Source organism: Electrophorus electricus, chromosome 14, assembly GCF_041902795.1.
Source record: "Electrophorus electricus isolate QZ-2024a chromosome 14, ASM4190279v1, whole genome shotgun sequence".
Taxonomy (NCBI): Eukaryota; Metazoa; Chordata; class Actinopteri; order Gymnotiformes; family Gymnotidae; genus Electrophorus; species Electrophorus electricus.
In genome coordinates this window covers 5789128-5807500 of record NC_137510.1, presented here as the reverse complement: position 1 = coordinate 5807500, position 18373 = coordinate 5789128, and the positions used below count along the sequence as shown (strand labels likewise).

Here is an 18373-nt window from a genome sequence, read left to right as displayed (position 1 = left end):
GACACAACAATAACGTCAAGGCAGAGTCTCTACAACACAGAGACTTACAAGTCTTCAGCTGCAAAATTGCAATTAAGGAGAAGAAATTGGGTAGAAGAGAGGTGGGGTGTGTGGCAGGTAAAGAGTTTGTCTTATGCACTCACACATAAAACATCAAATTCAGGTTGAGGGGTGAAAGGTTAAGGTTCTGACTGAGGCATGGTCTCTTCTTTTGTTCCAGGATCAGGTGTAGTGTTTAGAGCTACATCTTGTATAAGGTCCTTTGTCGTATCCTTAGTTCTGTAGTGGAAACCAAAACAAGTTATTAAAAATAAGGTTGGCAAAATGACCAAAGATTTTTAATTATTAGTAGCCTTCTTGAGCCTTTTCTGCTTTTATTTTCACTCCTGGTCCTGCTAGAGAGGAGCCTGAGTCATTGCTATGTTGGCGTGGTTATTCAGACTGCACGGTAAACAAAAGAGAAAGAAAATGAGTGTACATGTTGGAGTAAATGCATCCAGAATGCTAAACTACTCAAGGACCTGTGTGCAAAATTGTTGTATTGTTTACTGTGGAAACCAAGAACCTAACAAAACCAAGAAAATTGGTCAGTCATGATATGCTATTTCTTAGCGTTTAGCAACTTAGTGTTTTGGAACAATTTGCCAATTTTTCCACTGAAGCAGCTTTTTTGTTTGTTTGGTTTTTAAAATATATTCAGAATGTATTCCAGTTACAGCTTCTGTTTGAAAGTCGCTGAACCCTGAAGGGATGTTCATTATTTAAGCACAAAACTTTAAAATCTAAAAATTTATAAAATATTTCTCTGTGTGTGTGTGTGTGTGTGTGTGTGTGTGTGTGTGTGTGTGTGTGGTGGGGAGGTGGGGCACTCAGCCATTTAAGGGAGGGCTGGGGAGTGCCTAAAGTGAATTGCCTACTTCAGGTCAGTTATATTCAGCCAGACGTTGGGCAAGACATACCAGCTTGATGTCAAGCTGCTGTGTGACCAAGAGACGCAATCAAGTGACCAATGGAAAACCAATCATGAACAAACATGATCACAGACAAACGAAATACAAAGGCATTTGGGCATAACATATATGATCTGCTAAACATCTAATCACTCTGTTGTATATTTAACATTATTAGGCCATGTTATTTAGGCAGTGCTTATGCCTAATACATACAAGCACCATGGTTCATGTTAGTACTGTTAGTATATATATACGCAGTACTTTTTTACTTTCCAAAGTATTCATATATAGTGAATTAGAAAGAAATGTAGGAAAATAAGAAAGCAGTGTAAACATCACAGTTTCAAAAATCATACAGTATGCCTTTAATTATTCCTTGTTATTCTGACTGAATATACACTTCATATCTTATGTACCCACTAGACACATTAGCAAAGTAAAATGGCATTTCGAGTGTGATTATGTGTTTGAAGATAGTGTGAGGCTGAATATACCAGAAAGCTAGAAATCCTGATAGTTGGAGATTTGGGAGTCTTGATGTGAATAAGAACTCTCTCTCAACATGTTAGCGATGCAAATGATGATGTCAAACTGAGTACATAATGAAAATACCTAAAATTGATTAAGTTAGTTCCAGCACTGTTAATGAGCTTCTGATGGAAAATAAACACTTAGCAGTTTCTTACCGCACTGTTTTCACAATGAAGCAGATGATTACAGCCAGACCAACACATCCATAAACAGAGCCCATTACGATGGCAGAGATTTTACCTCAGAGAGAGACACAAAGCGAAAGAGAGAGAAATAATATATTTGCTCTAATTCCAAAAAATTACATAAAATTGAATATAAATCTAAAACATTTTTTAAAACTGATATCCACAATGAAAAATGAATATCAAAACTGACAAACTTACCAGCTGTGTACCTTTTCACTGACCCTAATTAGAAAAAAACAGAAGGAATATTATTTATTAACATAAATACCTCATACATGTTAATAAAGGCATGAAAGTCATGAAAAGTTGAAATGATTTCAAAACATTTTCTCTTCTATGACGAGATGTGGACATTTTTATTTCCTGTTAAAATATCGTGACTCTGATGAGTAAGCAGTTAAAAACAGTCTGAACTAACGTTTTTATCCAAAATGCATTAACAGAATAAAATATCATTTGCATTTTAGAGATGATGAAGTTTTATAAAATGAGGTGACCGTCAGGTGAATGTCAGGTCAGGTCAGAACTCCATTTCCCAGAACCACAACACCACTAACCACTCTCAACAACCCTGTCATTAGTTCCAGGACTCCTGGAGCTAATGATAGCATCCCCTGCTCTGGGTTATCCATTTATAATCCCCATTCTTCACAAGGTCTTGTTTGTCAACCATTGCATTAGTCAGTCTGCTTATTGTTCTTGTTGTTGGACTCCCGTGTCTTACTTTAACCTGTTTTTTGGTTTTTGCTTTTTTATTCTGCCCTTGTGTTTTGGTTGCTATTTTTAACTGTCTACCTGTGTTCAGACCCTTGCTTAGTTTTTGGATTATCCTTCTGCCCATAAACTGTAAGCTTTCTACATTATTAAATACTTAGTGTTTTATCAACCTGTGCTCGACTCTGCAGCCTTGAAGTTACAGTAACTGACACATTAGATGTTTTAATATTATGCACTTGTTTTCAACAGAGAGGGTCTAGATTTTGTGTTTGTGTGCATGTGAGCATGTATGACTGTGTGCAGGCTTGTGTGTGTGTGTGTGTGTGTGTGTGTGTGTGTGCACGCGCGTATATGTGGGCATGCCTAAGAGAAACACAAAGCGCTAACAAGTGTTCTCTTTGATGGGGGTGGCATGAGTACTTTAGTGCAAACAATCTCCAACATTCCTAAGGTGTTTTCTGTCCTTTTTCTCACTTGATGTTCACAGCACTTCCCTTCCACCCCCACCGGCCATAATAACAATGACCTCTGTGTTGAGTGAGATTTTCAATCTGAACTAATCAGCCATTGTGCACACAAAGCACCGGCTGTGCCGTCAATCCCCCCACACCCTGTTAACCCCCCCACCCACCGTTCGCCCCCTGCCTCCGTCTGCTCCCCCACCCGTGTACCAGTGATGAAGGAGGAGAGCACAACCCTGTGGTTGAGTGGCTGCGTGGAGCGATAATTGTTCTGGAGCATCGTGGGCTCCATCTCACCCGCCTTGCTGGAGTACACCAACATCTCCATCATCAGCAGCTGGAGAAGAGAGGAGAGGAGAGGAGGAGAAGGCGAATGTAAAGGAGGAGAGGAGAGGACTGCACTGCATTAAAACAAAAAAAGGGTAGTGACATCAATGTTGAGAGCTGATATAGAGTGAAAACCTTGGACTGTGTCGTGGGGCCTAAGGAGAAGATAGGATGCTGGGAAACACAGAGTCACAGTAGATCGGATGCTCAGAAACACAGCCATACAGTAGCTCGGATGCTGAGAAACCCGAACTTACACTATATCAAATGCTGAAAAACTCAGCTACAGTAGATCAGATGCTGAGAAACATGAAGCTACCGTAGATCAGATGCTGAGAAACACAGGGCTACAGTAGATCAGATGCTGAGAAACTCTGAGCTGCAGAGAACCAGATGCTGAGAAACATGGACCTACTGTAGATCAGATGCTGAGAAACTCTGAGCTGCAGAGAACCAGATGCTGAGAAACATGGACCTACTGTAGATCAGATGCTGAGAAACTCAGCTACAGTATCTGCAGCTGCTCAAGTACCCCAATGCAGTGTTCCCATTGCTGTCGCATGCCTGACACAACTCATCGGCTAATTCATAGTTTCCGAATGCATTAGAGCAGCGAAAATCATAGCATCAAACAGCACCTGGTGTTCTTCAGAGCCTGGGCAGGAAAAACTGTTCTATGACATTTGCATGAAGCAGAAGAGTATTAAAAATATATTCACTTTTTTAATGTAGCAGCCAGGAAAAATGTTTCTGTTAGGCACTCTAAAAGCTAGGTTTTAATTCAGTGTAATTATTGTAACTCACAATAATACAATAATACAGTCATACATGCATATATCAACACACACACACACACACAGACACAAACATACCTGCATGCCTGACGTAGGCCAGGTGGTGAAGGATATTATTATACGCCTGATTGATCTCCTCACCTGACTGGCAAAGTGAGAGGGTTGAGGAGCAAGAGGAAACAATAAACACTGGTAATAACTGGCAGAGTGAGGACGAGTCAGAACTGGAAATTAGAGGATTAAAGCGCAGTAGCTTTTAAGTTCACACACAGTGCATTCTGGTATAAGCATTTCAACCGGACCTGCTGTATAGCTTAAAACTTTATTGTACACTGATAACAAAAGAAAGATTTAAAAAGCTCAAAAGGTGATCTAGAAAATATACTGCTCATCAAAAATACTGTCCTGACCGAGTTAAAAAGCATTTTCACCATGCATTCAAGTTGCACTTCTAACATGTTCTAACATATATGTGACACATTTTACCGTGGTCTGTTCTGGGAATAGCTGTAAACACAAAGCTGTGTGTATGTTTATAAGTCAGTAGAATGCACCTGTATAAGCACTCCTAGAACAGCCAGGCCGTTTTCCTGGGATTTAGCTTCAGACACATTAGCATACAGCTCTGAGTTATAGTGCACTACATGGAGCTTAGAGAGAGAGAGAGAGAGAGAGAGAGAGAGAGAGAGAGAGAGAGAGAGAGAGAGAGAGAGAGAGAGAGATTAAAAACATGACACATGGTAGAAAAATCCACTAGTTGTTTCTAGTTCAGTAAAATTTAAATTAATGTAAAAAAAAAAAGACTTGTAACAACAAAATATTATTGTTAGCAAAAACAGCCTTACAGGACTGTATTGCTGTTGTTGCATGCATTCAATAATTGTGTGTGTGTGTGTGTGTGTGTGTGTGTGTGTGTGTGCGTGTGTGTGTGTAACAAGTTTAGAAAGCAGTGCCAGAGGAAGCCTTCTCTCCTGTCTAATCCATTAAAAACCCAGCTCAGTGAATCTGAATAACTATCCATTGGACAACATCTATTCTGTCCAGCAATAACTAAGGTAGGGTGGGGTGGATGGGTGTAGGGGGAGAAGGTGGGGGTCAGTTAAAGCAGGATGAGGGGTATGAAGTGGGGGTCATATGGAACAGGTCTCCATGTTTCTTTTTCCCTGGTTTTTTTTTTTGGCCCAGCTGAATCAGGCCAGATGGACAGGAATTGGGGTTTGCCTGCAGGCTTACACCTCTGCCTCTTGTTCAGGTTTCCCTCCAAACCCCAATAAAGCAAACCAGTCTCCAAAAAGACCTGTGCTCCCAGTGCTCCCAGTGCTCCCAGTGGTCCCAGCTAAAACTGCCAGCTTATGCACTTTAAAGCTAAATTCTGCAATTAAATGGCAACAGGAAGTGCCGATCCCTGACTTAAGGGGCTATGAAGTTGAAGGCTAAATCCAAATGAGAAAAACATGGATGGACGGACTTTATACTCACTAATAAGAAACATAACAAAAATCGTTTCATTTCCAGCTTGCAGTACTCCGCTACTCATGCAGCCTACGGTCATAGATCACTATCTAAAAAAGATGTGTAAAAACACAGTCATACAAACAGTTTAGACCCACGCCATCAACCTCTAGTAAACGCCATGTAAGTAAGAGGGAGGGGCCAATAGAGATCCAGGGCCCTTGCGCAAACCTGCTGTATAGATTCCCTTAGCACTTCGAGGACAATGAAGGAGTGTTCACCTCACATAGATTTTTACACTTTTAAGGATTGTGAGGATTTTCCCAACCATCTTTCTAAAGACATATACCTCCCTCTGACATCAGTATGTTAACTATATTACCCTCATTGTTTAGGTGAGCTCTTAAACTCTGTGCATGGCACATCCCCTAGTTAAAACAGGTAATTATTACTTTTCATACCTAAATGCAATTTAGTATTTTAATACTTCAAGCGCTTTTTTGATGTTGGCATGCTTCTTCTACATCTGTGTGAGGCAAGATTGACCAAATACACCCACAGAACAGACCCCATCTGTGACTGGAGTTCGGTAGACACAAAAGATCTAACTCACATGCTCTGGTCCTGACCCAAGTTTTATCATCTACTGACTGAGCTTTCTTAGTGATTCACAGATCACTGTCCCTTGGCACCAGGATTTCATTAAATTTGATCTCTTATCTTTTGAAATCGCTTTATGTCATTTTTTTTTTATTAAATTGATAGGATGAGGACTTTTGTTATTCCATTCTTTGGGTACATTAATGGATAAACTGTATCATAGTCTTTTATGTACATATTGTAACAATTTTCCAACTAAAATATATTCTTCTTGCTTGGAACAAGGCCTATAGCCAAATTGTGGATGTTAGTTGCTAAACCTCTACCCCAAACCCTATAACCCTCCTTTGAAATTATTTTTACTAGCATAAACAATATAGCCAGTGAAAAGAAGCCCACCCAGCCTCTTCCACTGATTGGCATCTACAGGCCACCGGGACCCTATTCAGAATTTATTAACGACATTGCAGATTTCCTCTCTAATCTAGTCACTCTAGTAGAAAGAGCCATTATTGTTGCCAATTTCAGTATTCACTCTGATAGTGCCCAAGACCCTCTGCGATTGGCCTTTAGTTCTATATTAGAATCGGTTGGTTTCACCGAATGTATAAGAGAACCACACACTCTGGTGGACATACGCTTGATTTAGTACTGACATACGATGTAGACATAGTCATACTACTCCAGTCTGATACCATCTCGGCTCATTCCCTCATTTCATTTGAACTACATATGAGCCACATATGAGTACCTCGCCTCACTATCACACCAGATGCATGATCACATCAGCCAATGAATCTAGATTTATTGCGAATCTCCCAGACTTATCATTTGTAACTGGGATACCCTCAAACTCTGCGGAACTTGAGCAAACAACTGAATGCTTAGAAGCAGTATTCACATCAATGATGTTTCTCCACTTAAGAATAAAAAAATTAGGGACAAAAAATTAGTACCTTGGTATAATGACCACATTTACAATTCAAAACAGAACACTCAAAAGACAGAACGTAAATGGTGCCACACTAAACTTGTTGTCCTCCAGCTTGCATGGAAGGAGAGCCTTCTCAAGTACAGAAAGGCACTTATTACCACTCAAACATCTTACCTACCGACCCTAATATAAAATAAAACTAATCCTAGATTTCCATTTAGTACAATTGCACATCTAACTAGGAATAAAACTCACACCAATGAGAAAATTAAGAGACATCAGCCAATGACTTAGAGATCAGAACAACCAAACCTAAAAAGTATAGAATCCTTTACACTTATCCAAGAGACTGAACTTACATCTCTGATTTCATGCTCAAATCATCCACTTGCTTTTAGATTCACTGTCCACACTCTTAAGGAAATCCTACCTGAAGTAATTGAACCTTTACTAAACTGAATTAACTCCTCCTTGAACATTCTCCCCACATGATGCAGAAAAGGTAGTTCATACATCACCTCAAGATTGGACTGCTGTAATGCCTTACTATCTGGCTATACCATTAAGTGCCTAAACAAGCTCCAGCTAGTTCAAAATACAGCAGCCAGAGTTCTTACTAGAACTGCAAATTTTGATCACATTAATCCTATCTTAGCTATGTTACTTTGGGTCCCAGTAAAATTTCATATTGGTTATAAAATGCTTCTAATGACCTAAAAGCACTGAATGGTTTTGCCTAACAGTACCTTAGAGAACTCCTAGTGCATTATGACCCACCATGTCTGCTTAGATCAAAAGGTGCAGGTTCTCTACTAGTACCAAAAGTAAGAAATTCTACCACAGGGGGCAGAGCCTTTTCCTATAAATCTCCCACACTATGGAATAATTTTCCTGTAAATGTTGGAGACTCAGACACAGTCTCAATATTTAAGGCTAGACTGAAAATCGGTACAGTCAGGCATTTCATTAACTACTTCCCATATTCGGTAAAGGTGTAAATCTGGTGGTCCATGGGCATTGTGGGTTATGGTAAACTGGAATGTTATGATGCTGTCACTTCACCTCTGAAGTGACTGAGAGTGGTGGAGTGCTGATGTTCCAGGTTGCCCTCATGCCTGTGTTTCTTTCTGGCTCTATTTATTATTATGGCTCTCTAATTATGACACACACACACACACGCACACCCATACACACACACGCACACACCTCTGCACAGGCACTTTGTCCATCAATGGTGTGTTCACTTCCAGTAGCCATGTCCATGGCTCCATTCCCCCAGTGTAGGTGGAGCTGGAAGGCACTGAATTGCCATGGCAACCCAGCAACACCCATCCTGCTTGGCAATGCCATCTTCACTGAGAGAGACAGCAATCCAGAAGGAGAGAGAGGGGGAGAGAGAGAGAGAGAGAGAGAGAGAGAAAGAGTGAGTTCTGGCATGTTAAATGTTACCATTCTCCTGGAGATTCTTTTTGGATTATGATGTGTTCAACTTAAACAAATACAGCCTGAGCTATTCTTCACTGAACACAACACCCACTATGTCAAAAACACACAGATGTTATGACACGTGCATGCAGAGATCTACTGCAGTCTCAAAACATGGAATACCAGCCAGGAGTTCTGTGCAAGTGGGTCTGTGTGTGTTTGAGGTGTCTGAGAGTGATATGGTGTGTGTCTGTGTGCAGGTGGATCTGAATGGTGATATAAGGAAAAGAGTATCAGCCATGAGCTCTGATGTGTGTGTGTGTGTGTGTGTGTGTGTGTGTGTGTGTGTGTGTGTGTGTGTGTGTGTGTGTACACGAGTGACATATGGAAAGGAGTACCCGTATGGCCATTGTTGGAGAGAGTGAAAGGCTCGTAGACATCCCTGTTGTGCCAAACCAGCCGGAGTGGGGGCAGCAATGGCTCGTGCCGTGTCTGGGAAGTGACCACGTCTATGGGCGACTGCGCCAATCCCCCGCACTCTGGAAACAGCTCTGGCCATTCCAGCTGCCCGCCTTGTTCTGGGGAAGCACAAAACCTTCCAGAGCATGTGGGAATGTACGTGTGTGTGTGTGTGAGAGAGAGAGAGAGAATTTGTGGGTACATGTGCATACACTGTAAAAATAAAATAAAAATAAAAGCAGTTGAAATAGCAGAAAGTAAATTAAGATTTTGTGTGTAAGGCTTAATGTCGTTGAGTGTGTGTGTGTGTGTGTGTGTGTGTGTGTGTGTGTGGATACGTGTGCTTTTTCATAGCACACACACCAACACACAAACACACACAAACACACACACACACACCAACATTAAGCCTTACACACAAACAGATATTAAGTCTTGTTCATATACATTTATTTACCAGCAGAGGAACTATATAATGAAAAAGATGAGTGGTTACAAGAGGCTACAAGAGTTCAACAAATGATAAGAAATACATTTTAAAAGGTTTTTAACAGTTGCCAATCACAGTATTAGCTGTGCCGTGTTCTCTTAAGCCTAGACATGAACATTAAATTAGGTTGAAACTGTGTCTACAGGGAAAATAGCCTTTAATTGTCATTCATGCTTTTGTATGTGGTGCACAGTAAAAAAGAACTTCACCATACAACATCTTCAGAAAATGTTACTTCCCAAAGTCAACTTGTGTAGCAATATGCAGTGTGTGTGTGTGTGTGTGTGTGTGTGTGTGTGTGTGTGTGTGTGTGTGTGCGTGTGTGTGTGTGTATGTGTGTGTGTGTGGGTCCTTTCAGCATGGCAGCAAAGGCATTCTTCATACATAAAGGCAACATATTACCCCCTGTACACACACACAAGCACACAAGCATACAATGAAGGGGAGAAAAACTTGGTAAAACAGCTCTGCCGTTACCAAGGCGATCACCATGACAACAGTGGGACACATATTCCTTGGCTCTCCCAGACCACCTCTAGCAGGCTGTCCCAAATACGGACAAAAAACACAACACCAAATTACACACACACAAACACACACACACACACACACACAAACACACACACACACGCACACACACAAACATAGGCGCGCACGCACACAAACACACACGCGCACATGCACACAACCACACATGCACACACACACACACACACATGCGCGCTCACACACACACACACAAACACACACACATGCATGCACACATGCACGCACACACACATACGCACACACACGTTGGCACAGACACAACCACACATGCATGCATGCATGCATAGACACAGATGCCCACAACCATGATTATTTTCATGTAAAACCTTTATGGTCCCAACGATCTTTGTTTCTAAACAGTCTATTAAACAGAACAATGATTGATTAAAGCTTCTATCTCCAATGAAACAGTTTAATTAGGTTAGCCCCATAGAACTGATTATGGCCATCATTCTTAAACAATGCAAGTAAACAAATGTACTGTCTTTCATGACTTAGGGAACATGAGATAAAGACTAAATACAGTCCTCACCAAACACATTTCTTGTGAATATGTCTGTACCTTGAGTGAATGATCAAATATTAAATCTTAAATATTAACATATAAAAGAATTACACTGCGTATTAAAGACCCATTGGCTAAGTAATTCCAGTTTGGAGTCGAGTTCAACTGAGTGTTGGTTTCTAAAATACCAACTAAGTTGAGCTGAAAGAGTTGTTTGCTAGAGATAATCAAACTGCTCTAGATGTCCATTCATACCGAGCCTCACATGATTGGCACGTGGCAGCAAATATTCCAGGTTAGGAGTGACTGCACCACTGGTTTCCATATGGCACACGCAGAGGGCTACCGTGGTGCTGGCCAACGATGCAAGGCGGCACTGCACACCTGCAGTACGTCTGGCGCACTGAAGGGGGCGGTGTTGCTGCTTGTACATGCTAGCGTTTATCTGCAGGAGACAATGAGCGCATGCCAAAGTGGAGCAGTCTCCTTTTCTTCCTCGCCATGTCCATCTCTCTCTCTCTCTCTCTCTCTCTCTCTCTCTCTCTCTCTCTCTCTCTCTCTCTCTCTCTCTCTCTCTCTCTCTCTCTGCTATACAGCCTGACCTATTGCTAGCGATTTCCCTCATTCTCTGCACACTTTCTTATACACTTTTTATATCTTTCTCCCCCCCTTTTTTTTTTACTTCACACTATCTTACTGTTTGCTTCTCTCTCTGTTAAGTCTCTCTCTCTCTCTCTCTCTCTCTCTCTCTCTCTCTCTCTCTCTCTCTCTGATGGCAAAGAGATCGTGTGGAAGTAACAGGGCCCGACAGAGATGACAAAGGGACATATACACTGAAATTCGGCACTGAAATTCATTCACTGTAATTCCATGAAAAGCACCATCAACAATAACGGCCCCTGGCGCTCCACAGAGCTATTAAAAAACAATCCAATGGCACAAAAGCAGAAGACGCACACACGCCATGCAGTGAATGTATCAAATGCTACTTGCTGAAAATGCACACATGTAGTGTAGTGAGTGTAGCAAGCGCTATGTACTGAAAATACACACACATGCAGTTTAGTGAAAATAGCAAATTTCAGCAAGGTCTACCTGCAGACCTAGAGAGACTGATGTGATAAAACGTCTTCAGTTTTTCTGATTTCTTGAAATGTCACAAATCTTCAGCATCCATGTGACATCCATGTGGCAGTAGAACCTGCGTTTGGTAAAACATACAGATGTTCATTATCATTATGGACAATTGGATGTTTGTGTGTGACTGTCACGTTTGGCCCCTCCTAGCGTCCTCATTGTCATGGTTACTCTGTCTCATGTATTTGTTTTGCTTTCGTGTTTCGTTTTCTCCACCCTTCATTTGTAGCGCCTGTGTCTTGTTAATTTCTTATTCATATGTGTATTTAAACCCTGTCTCGTTCCCCGTTTGCTTGGCTGGCTGTTGTTTATCCCAGCCTGCGTGTGTGAATCGAAGTCTCTGTGTGTTAATACATGCCTTTGTGATTCCTAGCCTGCATGTTATTCCTAGCGTGAAGGACGCCGACCTGCCAGTTATTGTTCCCAGCATAGTGGATGCCACTCAGCCTGTCCCCATGCCCCGGGGCCCCCGGGCCCTCTGCTGAACGCCATAACGGCGCCCCCGGGCCTCCATGACCCGACGCTGAACATCGTACCCGTGCCCCCGGACCCCCTGTACCCTTCGCCAGTCACCTCCACGCCCTCAGACCTACCTCCTGACCCACAGGCTTCATGTTCCATGCCCAATCCTGCCCCCATCTGTGTCTCCTGCTGCCTCTGACCCCTTGGTTCCCACCTGTCTCGTGCCGGCCTGTGCGTCCTGTTTCCCGTGGGCCTCCCGTGTCTGCTATGTTGCCTGCTCCTATGTCTGGTCTTGTTTTTGCCCCTGTTGTGTTGCCTGTCCCTGTGCCTGTTTCTGTGCTCATTCCGGTTCCTGTGTCTCCTTTGGTTTCTGTCCACGTGCCCATCCGTGTGTCCGTTCTCGCGTCTGTTCCTGTTGAGTCTCCAGTTTCTGTGTCTTCTGTCTCTTCTGCTCCTCTGTCCTTTGCCTGTCTGTGTCCTTCCTGCTTCTGTTTTTGCTCCTGATTCTACTCCTTGTCTTGCCCGTTCTGTTCCTGCCAGTATCTTCTTAGTCCTGTTTTTCTTGGGTTTTTTTTGCGCGCCTCAGTGCGGCACGCTTTGTGGGGGGGATTATCATGTCTCTTCGCGTCCTTGTTGTCATGGTTACTCTGTCTTGTGTATTTGTTTTGCTTCCATGTTTCGTTTTTTCTGCCCCTCATTTGCAGCATCTGTGTCTTGTTAAATTCTTATTAGTACATGTATTTAAACCCTGTCTGTTTAGCCCAGCCTCCGTGTGTGAATCCATGCCTTCGTGATTCCTAGCCTGCATGTTATTCCTAGCCACTGTGTGAATCACAGCCTCCGTGTGTGAATCCATGCCTTCGTGATTCCTAGCCTGCATGTTATTCCTAGCCACTGTGTGAATCACAGCCTCTGGGTGTGAATCGAAGCCTCTGTGTGTGAATCCATGCCTTCGTGATTCCTAGCCTGCATGTTATTCCTAGCCACTGTGTGAATCACAGCCTCTGGGTGTGAATCGAAGCCTCTGTGTGTGAATCCATGCCTTCGTGATTCCTAGCCTGCATGTTATTCCTAGCCACTGTGTGAATCACAGCCTCTGGGTGTGAATCCATGCCTTCGTGATTCCTAGCCTGCATGTTATTCCTAGCCACTGTGTGAATCACAGCCTCTGGGTGTGAATCGAAGCCTCTGTGTGTGAATCCATGCCTTCGTGATTCCTAGCCTGCATGTTATTCCTAGCCACTGTGTGAATCACAGCCTCCGTGTGTGAATCCATGCCTTCGTGATTCCTAGCCTGCATGTTATTCCTAGCCACTGTGTGAATCACAGCCTCTGGGTGTGAATCCATGCCTTCGTGATTCCTAGCCTGCATGTTATTCCTAGCCACTGTGTGAATCACAGCCTCTGTGTGTGAATCGAAGCCTCTGTGTGTGAATCCATGCCTTCGTGATTCCTAGCCTGCATGTTATTCCTAGCCACTGTGTGAATCACAGCCTCTGTGTGTGAATCGAAGCCTCTGTGTGTGAATCCATGCCTTCGTGATTCCTAGCCTGCATGTTATTCCTAGCCACTGTGTGAATCACAGCCTCTGGGTGTGAATCGAAGCCTCTATGTTATTCCTAGCCCATTTGTCATCATGTGTTTTCTTTCATTTAGTTAATCATGTATTCCCGGACTCTCAGTGTAGGTTCTCCGACTCTAGACTATTCCAACGACTATGACTCTAGATTTGCCCTTAATAAATCTCGCTCTTATCCACACATGCGTCTGCCTCCTTACCGCTCAATGTTACAGTGACTCTGAAACATGCAAACATTTTGAGTTCCATTCTTTGAACAGTCAAAAGGTGATCTTTTTCATTAATAGAAATCTTATAATGACAAACATTTTACTTATTTTTGAAACTAAAACATTTTGGGTGCTGGGTTGCTTTAGAAGAAAAACGTATGGGAGTCCAGAGTATTTTTTTTAAATTAGACCTAGAAGTTGCATTGATGAAATTGGAGATGTCCAAATGAGTACTCTTCAAAAGTAAAATACAATAGCAATGACTTATGGATGATAGAGAGCAAAAAAAGAAGACTGCTACCTGTATATGTCCATCCACTGACTGAAAAAAAAAAAGTGGAAAAGGTTTTTTCTTTTTAAAAATGAAGCTTTGATAATAATAATTATTTGAAAAGCTCTAGCAGACCCCAAATCCAGCGAGTACCTTCACTACTATCACCAGTGCAACAGCATCCATCCTTTCCGGCTCCAGTGGGCCCCACGTACAGCCAGAGCAGGAGAGAGGCTGTCGTGGTTAGCCAAGCTGGGTCCATGCATTCTCGCTCATCCAGATACGCACACATGCAAACGTGGTCTCGCTCAAACCGGGGGGCACTAGTACAGAGGAGCTGAGGAGATAGGAGCTGCGGTAGGAGCACGGGCGATCGCGTAGAGCCAGGCTGCAAAATGAGCTGGAGGGTGAGTCACCCAAGAGAGAAAACAGAGCAGCGCAGAGAGAGAGAGAGAGAGAGAGAGAGAGAGAGAGAGAGAGAGAGAGAGAGAGAGAGAGAGAGGGAGAGAGAGAGAGAGAGAAAGTGAGAGAGAGAGGGAGTGAGAGATAGAAAGAGAGAGAGAGCGAGAGAGAGAGAGAGAGGGAGAGAGAGAGAGAAAGAGAGAGAGAGAGAGAGAAAGTGAGAGAGAGAGAGGGAGACAGAGAGAGAGAGAGAGAGAGAGAGAAAGTGAGAGAGAGGGAGAGAGATAGAGAGAAAGAGAGAGAGAGCGAGAGAGAGAGAAAGTGAGAGAGAGAGAGAGAGAGGGGGGGGGGAGAGAGAGAGAGAAAGTGAGAGAGGGAGAGAGATAGAGAGAAAGAGAGAGAGAGAGAGAGAGAGAGAGAGAAAGTGAGAGAGAGAGAGAGAGAGAGAGAGAGAGGGGGGGGAGAGGGAGAGAGAGGGAGAGAGAGAGAGAGAGAGAGAGAGCAATGGATGAGGAGTGTGAAGTTTGAGGGGAAAAAAAACACTTAGTGTTACCCCATGAAAAATGTGTATGACTCAATGGATTGCGTTTTTGTGTGTGGAGGGGGTAGGGGTCAGGGGTTGAAAGCTTGATTGAAGGGGGCTCAGGAGGGGATCATGCAATCGCAAAGAATAAAGAGGAATATAGAGAGGGGGAAGAGAGAGAGAGCAATGGAGGGAGAGAGCAATAGACACGGGGAGAGAAAGAAAAAGAGAAAGAGAGAGAGAGCGAGGAAGAGAGAGCGACAGGGAGACAGAAAGAGAGAGAGAGAGACACCGAGAAAGACCTGCAGGCCCAGAAAAGCATTAAGAGAGAATACAGGATGGGGGTTAAGTCTGGAGCCACATCAACACTGCTGCTGTATCCAGTAAACTGCCTGAGAGGTTGGCTACTGCCACTGACTATGGTAAATAAGTCAGGACCACATATAATAAGGACCACAAGAGAGTATTGCTTGTCCTCATTGTTTAAGAGAAAAGAATCACATACCTGCTTTCATCAACTGACAGGCACACAATGACAATTAACATACATTTAAATTACATTCTTTATTAGTTCTGAGAGGCTACATTTTGTAAAGATTGTTTCTTTTTACATAGTAGAGATATTCTTTCAAGAACGGCAAAACTAGCTTGTGTAAAGTTGCCTAAAACATAATTTTTTAGTTACAGGCTACTGTATTCATTAATCTGGTTTTGGGTATTTTGTAAACAGGAATGCGGTGTCTTCAACGCAAATCAGCGCAAACTTTTTTTTTTTTTTTTTAAACGCAAACCTTTTTTTAGCAAACTTTAAAAAAAATATTAACGTAAACATAGTGCATGACACTGAATAAAGGGCAACACAGGGATGAGTATATGTGAATTATGTATACAAGAGTAGTACAGTACAAGACAATGTGTAACGTTTAGAAACCAACCACGCTTTGAAATTTGAGTAAGCGTCACCAGAGTCAGTGTCCGCTGTAATACTGTTTTATTGAATATAATTGTAAATGTCACCACTCACTACACGTAGAAATATCACTGTTGGCAACAAACTTTATTTAAATTATGCAATAAGAAAGTACTTTAGACTGCAACACCTGATTATGCAGATTAAGATTGTTTTTAAACGTGCTGGACCACGGCATTGAAAAATGAATTTACAGAAACATTTTTAGTTTTTTTTTATTTTTTATTGTTGCCACAAGGGGGCACCATCTTCACATCAACGCCGACTTTAGACGTATTTGTCTGTCCCACAAGAATTTGGCTACATTTTATTTTATCGTATTTTAAAATGAGTATTTTGTGCACCGTAAAAGGTTACGGGGTGTAGTTTATTCTAGTTATGCTTGACCCGATGGACAATCTAAACATATAATCATAATCACATAATAGATGGGGAACTACTCGTATAATCAATCACTGTGGGTGGCTGTAATAGATGGGGATCCAAAGTTAGACATGAAGGGGTCTGGTTAACGTATGTTTATAATTCCATGGACGCATAGCACTAGAATATATGAAAGGCACAAATGACTTTACCTACAAAGCACTGAATGGTCTTGCCCCAGAGTACCTTAGAGAACTCTTAGTGCATTACGATCCACCACATCTGCTTAGATCAAAAGGTGCAGGCTCTCTACTAGTAATAAGAATAAGAAAATCTACTGCAGGGGGCAGAGCCTTTTCCTATAAATCTCCCACACAATGGAATATCCTTCCTGTAAATGTTTGAGATTCAGACACATTCTCAATATTTAAGGCTAGAGTAAAAATCTATCTGTACGGTCAGGCATTTTATTAACTACTTCCCATCTTAGGTAAAGGTGTAGCTCTGAGGGTCCATGAGAGTTCTGGTAAACTAGGATGTTATGATGCTGTCACTTCACCTCTCTTTTGTCACTCATGTTTGTTGACTGAGAGCAGCGGAGTGCTGATGTTCCAGGGTGCCCTCATGGCTGCGCTTCCTACTGTCTCCTACCTATTAGCTATTCTGCCATAGCTAGATCTGCCGGAGTCCATCATTGCACATCATAGTTCCCTAAATTACACACCCTCGTACATGCCAGGACATGCCTAATCCAGTCTTTCTTTCTGCCGAGGTACACCTACCTCTGATGTTGTGATGTTACTAAGACTCATCCCATCTCAGATGCCATGGCTCCTCCCACCACCCCCTGATGTCCCCTGCTGTAGCTCACCACACCTCCACCCCAGACAGCTACTCTCCGTTGCCCTTAATAGACGTTCTCTTGCGGGATGGGTACACACCTCAGGACAAGACTGGGACCTCTAGAGAGTTAGACTAGACATTAATTGATTATTTCTTCACTTATTTTTCTCTTTAAATTGTTATTATTGTGGTGACCGTTGTCGACCAGAGGAGGATGCCCCCGCTCCCCCGATTTGAGTCTTGGTTCCTCCTCAAGGTTTCTTCTTCCTGCTCTAGGGAGTTTTTCCTTGCCACTCTCGCCCTTGGCTTGCTCACTGGGGGCTTGGACTTGGACATTTGTAAAGCTGCTTTGTGACAACATCTGTTGTAAAAAGCATTATAAATAAATTTTGATTTGATTTGACTTATGTGGAGCAATACAGACACCAGCAACATTGTAACCCTATGAATCTACAAGGGGCGTGGGCGGTCCGGAGCGGGGCAGTGGGCGGTCAAAGGGAGTGGCCCTGGAAATCATCTGACTGCGCACATGCCAGAGATATTCAACTCCAGAACTTTGATCCACAATCCCATCCTGGATTTTGGAATCAGTTGATGGTTAATTTGATGGTTAATCTTTTAGCTCATAAGTATTCAAGTCCCAGCCCTTGAGGTCCAGGGAGTTCAGATTTTCCACTTTCTTTTTACATAGGAGTCAGGTGTGTGACAAAGTGTTTACATCTGTTTACATACTGTTTACATCTCAACCAGTTGAAATCTCTGGACTGCAGATCTGTGGCCTCTGGTCTCTGGACTGTTTACATACGTTTTTTTTTTACCTTTACTGAAGTGGTCAAATCCGCAAGGCTGCAGGACTGCAAGTGTATAAGAAACGCAGGGGTACTTCAGCTTTAACAAATTTCCATGGTTAACATGAATGGCAACATACAATACCAGTCACAAGATAAACGCAGCTAACAGTGTCGCTGTTGTTTACGCTATTCTGCGTATGCGTACTGCCACATACACTCAGAGGCAGAAAGGTTTCCTGATTCCCTTGTTCAGACTGTTGTCCTCCAGGAGCAGATTACAGAATAAGTTACGTTGTTGTAGCCAATACACCAAGTGTTAATGAAGATGACGAGATAGAATTAGACAGCCCTTTCTCAGGAACGTGCACGTTAAGTCCATACACTTAAATCCAGTCCCAAAAGGCACACTCACTGTCCTGCAGTCCACAAATACACGCA

The 18373-nt window shown here is 42.6% G+C and overlaps 1 protein-coding gene across 10 annotated transcripts in view; it reads right to left on the bottom strand.

Annotated features, from left to right (window-relative positions):
• Positions 1 to 14405, bottom strand: part of ca14 (carbonic anhydrase XIV) — a 14528-nt gene extending 123 nt beyond the window's left edge. The window contains exons 1-8 of one of the 10 annotated variants that reach the window (XM_081697023.1): positions 12116 to 14405; positions 11481 to 11586; positions 8781 to 8977; positions 8164 to 8307; positions 3061 to 3187; positions 1871 to 1894; positions 1640 to 1724; positions 1 to 279 (exon numbers count right to left, since the gene is read on the bottom strand). The exon at positions 1 to 279 is cut by the window's left edge and continues 123 nt beyond it. In XM_081697023.1, the coding sequence (XP_081553149.1) occupies positions 180 to 279; positions 1640 to 1724; positions 1871 to 1894; positions 3061 to 3187; positions 8164 to 8307; positions 8781 to 8822 (522 nt within the window). In that variant the 5' untranslated portion in view covers positions 8823 to 8977; positions 11481 to 11586; positions 12116 to 14405 and the 3' untranslated portion in view covers positions 1 to 179. Of the gene's footprint in view, positions 280 to 1639; positions 1725 to 1866; positions 1895 to 3060; positions 3188 to 4049; positions 4117 to 4525; positions 4622 to 8163; positions 8313 to 8780; positions 10874 to 11480; positions 11587 to 12115 lie in introns of those variants that run through there. The other 9 variants (XM_081697024.1, XM_081697025.1, XR_014117094.1 and 6 more) reach the window with 9 other exon arrangements.
• Between the last annotated feature and the right edge of the window lie 3968 nt (positions 14406 to 18373).